This window comes from Olea europaea, chromosome 11 (genome assembly GCF_002742605.1).
Source record: "Olea europaea var. sylvestris chromosome 11, O_europaea_v1, whole genome shotgun sequence".
In the NCBI taxonomy this organism is placed as follows: Eukaryota; Viridiplantae; Streptophyta; class Magnoliopsida; order Lamiales; family Oleaceae; genus Olea; species Olea europaea.
The window spans coordinates 12,897,652-12,902,625 of NC_036247.1; the positions used below are offsets into that span (position 1 = coordinate 12,897,652).

The following is a 4,974-nucleotide window of genomic DNA, read 5'->3' on the forward strand; positions in this document are numbered from 1 at the left end:
CAGAGGAAACGATATTTTATTATAATAATATACAGAGAAAATTACAATACAGCAATTTTTGTTTAAACAAAATTAAATAAAGAGACCACTATTTATATATACATATCATACTATAAAGATGGAAATAATATGAAAAATAATGTGAAATTAAGAAAATGATATTTTTTCAATAAAATCAAGTGAAAATAAGGAAACAATATTTTTCAATAAAATCACGTAAAAATTAAAAAAAAAATATTTCCCAAAAATCCTCACTAATTTGGGGGCACAAAATCAAATATTTTTTTTACCACTTTTTCCTTAATCCTTTCTTGGAAAGGTCTAAAGAAGAAAATGACATTCCTATATGCATCAATCAACGCGTGTAAAAATTGGTGGAAAAGCCTAAAATATATAAATAAAATAAAATAATAACAAAGTAACAAACCAATGAGCTACACTTGCTTGTTGACAAAACATATGCTAGGTTCATGTTCACGAGCACGCCATAATTATTATTATTATTATCATCCCCTGAATCTGATATTTTTTTATTGTTCTTTGTGGAAGGGGCGGCTGGTTGGAGTTTGCAAACTTTATCTGGACCAATGGATGAGGACAAGTTGTCCAATCAGACTACCCAATGACCTATTGACAACTTACTATTCTTTATTTGTAGATAATTCGACACTCCTGAGTTTCACGTCGTTAATTAAAATTTTTGGTTTATACGTTTATAACTATTTAGATACTCATTCTTCACCGGTCGACTTTAAAGGCAGATTTCATTTGATATAGATCATGTTTGGACTCGTTTAAAATAAGTAACTTTTTAAATTGACGGTCGTTGTGAACAGAAAATGTAGTTTCGTTTAACTAACTAAGAATATCAGTTGATATGGGTTCGGTTTTGAAGAAGTGCTAGAATGTTGTGACTCAACTGTGCGGTACGACTTGGTTAGCTAGTTTATAGTCAATTGAACATTTTCAACCACACATTTTTCAAAAAACACTATTCCAACCATTAAAATTTGTAAAGAATGGAGGCCAAACGGGGGCTTAATTTTACGAGGAAAAGTTTAATCGTAAATTCTACTAAATGTGATCATTATAAAAAAAAATTACTACATATTAAGTAGAATTTAGGATTAGCATATCATACTTGTACAATCTGTACATCAAATTTAACTTTTCAAGATCGATAAGTGATAGCGTAAACAAGTAAAATTGAGAACCAACTTCTATTATGTTAAACTGTCTTGTCAAAGTTTAAAGATAATAGACAAAGAAAAAAAATATATTTTATAAAACCATCGTATGTTCAATTCCATAGTACCGAGTCCCTCTTTGAAACCATTATTTTGAGAATAGATTTTATAAAAAATAATTTTTTTTTTTTTGAAGAATAAATGGTTAAAAAGTAGGAAAATAATTTGAGTTCAAAATTATATTGTTGAGAGAATGTATAAATACAAATAAGTACGAGGAAAAATAAATTTTAAAAATGGTGTTCAAGGACTAAATAAAGTCTCGTCATGGCCCGCCCATCCAACCGAGCCGCCGGTCCACTTTAACCTCTTTAACCAGTTTGTCAACAGCATATGCCAGCCAAACGTCAATAACAAGACTTGAATGAACTTGGAACCAACCACTCACTTTCATCTTGTACTAATTACAAAGAGATGTCCATAAGAAGACAATCTTTAGTCAACAAAATACAGCCACCACATTACATTAGAGGCGTGCTACATGGACAGGGAGTTGTGCAAATAGAGGGCTACATGGCGCGCCCCTATTGGCCGGTTGTTTGCCGTGCAAGAAGAAAAATTCATTACATTAACTGGTTACCACAATAGACACATCAAACCTTAATTTCACAAGTACAGAGACACAAAAATCAAAAGAAAACTAACCTTATTTGTGTTATGTCTACAAGTCTACCATTTAGCAGCGCATGTGTAAAATGCCTTCAGAGAACCGTATCCTTGGCTTATTACAATCATGACTAAATTGGTACGTCTAGTACACCGTACTCGACTCGACTCGACAATACAGTACAATGTACAATATTTTAACTCTTGTTCACACCATGAGCATCTACTACTGGATACTTGTAAAAACAATACCGTAATGAGAATCATAATTGTGTATGTGAATTCTTTGATCTGTCAATCGTCTTAATACCAAATCGTAGAGTCCTGCTTTGGCACATTATCCTTTGCACCACTAGGAAAACCTTCAATAAAGTCAACGGACGGAATATTGAACGGAGAACTAAACATCAGTTGGAAATTCTCATTAGGGCTGGAGTTGAAGGGAGAATTTCCAATCTTGCACTGGTTGAATCGATCTTCAGCTGTGCGGAATATAGGATGATTGGTGGACATGTTTGTCTCCTCAAAAATATTACCCGGCAAAGCCATTCCTTGACTGTGAAGGAAGCTACCCTGTTGACACTGAATGCTCGGCAACTGAAGAGACTGCATCTTTGTAACTGTAGAGTTCCCGGGATTTGAGTTCTTGTTCCCTTGAATATTATCATCATAAAAGGACATGAGTTCGTTAATCATTCTTTGCCCGTCTTCCGGAAGTCCTGTAAGATCGATGGGAGGTGGAGTTGGATGTACAGGCAAGGCAGCTGACTTGGCCTCGACAAGTGATTGAGAAAAGGAGACTGGCTTCACTTCATTAATATTGAAGTTCCCAAACTCCGAAGAATGTTTATATGGGCATGCAAGTTGATGATTGTCCCGGGAAATCCTGTCCAAGAAACCATGGTGGAGATCACTCTGAGGACATTGAAGGAACTCGCACGTATATATCTTATTATTCATCACGGTGTTCTGTTCATTTCCCAGCTTCCTCTTCCTCGAGAAGTCCAAGTTGTTAATAAATTCATCCTTCATTGGATGAGATTGCTGTTGAACTAGCAGTCTATCAGTGAATCTCTCCATCCCAATATTCAATAAACCAATGGGGTTGGGTTTTTGCTCATGAACATTGAAGGGAGACTCGTCATCCACCCCTTCAACATCGTACTCACAGTTATCATTCATGGTAAAAGTTCCACTCCCTCCAGACAACGACAAAGGTGGACATTGATCGGGGTGGAGCTCTCGAGCCAAAGTTTCCTCCTGGTTAATGATGGCAAGCCAAGTTGCGCTTTCCTTGGCAGTCATCTTATCCTGCAAACACTTTGACTGCCTCACAAGTTTATGGATCTTAGCAATATCGGGAGACATGTGCTTGATCACGGCAGTTAAAACACCAACCTTCCAGGCCTTCTTCAAATCATGCGGCTTCTTGTACGGTGGAGGACCTTGATCCTTCTGCAAACCCAGCTGATGCCACCATTCCTCCTTCCCCGTGGGCCACCATGGAGGTGGAACACCTTTCTCTAATGGAAACCGCCTCTGAGGGGGATCGCAGTGCTGCATGAGAGCAGACAAAAGTGAACCGAGGGTTGTATCCTGGAGCTCTTGCAATGTATGAGGGGTCGGACCAACAGGATTTGACCCCTCATTCTTCCCCGGGATTGCATTCTCCATTTGGTATTTTGCTATGGCAGCCGGTCCATTACGATCAAATCGTACCTTATCCTTCCACCACTCCCGTAGATTGTCTGATGCCCCACTTACCGGCTTGCCCTTCTCAGGAATAATTCCATAAACAAAGCCTTGAGCTTTGCAAACTTCCATCATCTTCAACATGTATTTCAAGATCCCATCTTGTGCCCTCGACATCTTTTTCCTCCTCGCTTGTTCTTGAGACTGCTGTTGCTTAGCAGCATCGACACCTTCCTTACCTTTATTCATTTCTTTCAGTCTTTTGAGTCGCATCTTATCTCTCCACACCCTCCTCTCAAGTTCATCCACATCCATCTCCTCATCAGTATAATCATCCTCTACGACCGGCTCTTGCTCGACTGGTTGCGGGCCACAGACATCGGTTTCCTTCGGAATAGCAGACGAGAAGAAATCATAATCACCACAAAACCCCATATCATCAAACATCATCATAACAGATAGGTCGACACAAAAGCTTCGAAGTCGTTAAATGTGCCGTTTGTCTTCGCAAAAACACAAGATTTAGCAAAAGATGAATTAGGAATCACTTAAATACCATGCTGTTCCCACCTGCAAACATAGATACAAGGGAAAATGAGACAAAAAAAAAGAAAAGAAAATGAGACAATCTCAACTAGGATTTTTTTCCTTAAAATCTGAGAATCTATGTGCATATATAGACAACTATTCGAAAAAAAGAAGAAGCTAAAAAGTTGATTTTAAGCATATTTTTATTAAAAAGCTGTTATGAGCAAATAAAATCAGATCTAAGTAGATTACAATAAAAGTCAAACCAGAGTAAAAAAAAAATAATCTTAAAACTTAATTCCAGGAAAAATGGCAATAAAAGTTGACAAATTTCCTAGGAAAATTAGTGAAAATTAACGTAATTTTCACAGATCCATACTCAAATTTTGTTTTGCACGAGATTAATAAATAACTTTAATGCATCCATTTTCTGTTCATGAAAACTAGAGTTAATAACCAATTACAATTTAAAGAAGCAAAAATAATTAAATCTTGAAAAACGTTGATTTCTCTTTAAGAAAAACATAAATAAATATAAAAAATGACAAAAAAAAAAAAAAAACCAACCTAAATCCACGAACAAATTACATATACAGACATATCATCCGTAATCATCAAGAACTTAAATCAAAAAGGCAAGAAAAACCACAAAAAAAAAAGCCAACTTCTATCAAGGAAAAAAACAGAAAATAATTAAAACTAAAAGGGATTAAGGAAGTTTGGTTTGGTTTCACCTTAAAGTATTCTTGAGAAGCCCTGTTTCAACTCTCACCTTCCGCAGAATATTGACCCTTCAGATTTCTGAAGAGAGAGAGAGAGAGAGAGATTTATATGGATATGTATATATTTTATTCTATTAACGTAAAATATAATATGAACAGTATTAATGGGGTAGAATATG

General features: G+C 36.1%; 1 protein-coding gene across 1 annotated transcript; it reads right to left on the bottom strand.

Annotated features, from left to right (window-relative positions):
- Positions 1 to 1,740: 1,740 nt before the first annotated feature.
- On the bottom strand, positions 1,741 to 4,974 carry LOC111403435 (protein ETHYLENE INSENSITIVE 3-like). Its single transcript, XM_023031946.1, has 2 exons — positions 4,808 to 4,974; positions 1,741 to 4,115 (listed from the first exon to the last, which is right to left on the bottom strand). Exon 2 carries the CDS (start codon positions 3,996 to 3,998, stop codon positions 2,157 to 2,159), a length of 1,842 nt encoding a protein of 613 aa, XP_022887714.1. The 5' UTR covers positions 3,999 to 4,115; positions 4,808 to 4,974; the 3' UTR covers positions 1,741 to 2,156.

Coding starts and splice junctions, on each gene's coding strand:
- LOC111403435 (XM_023031946.1), bottom strand. CDS start 3,998: ATGATGATGTTTGATGATATGGGGTTTTGTGGTGATTATGATTTCTTC.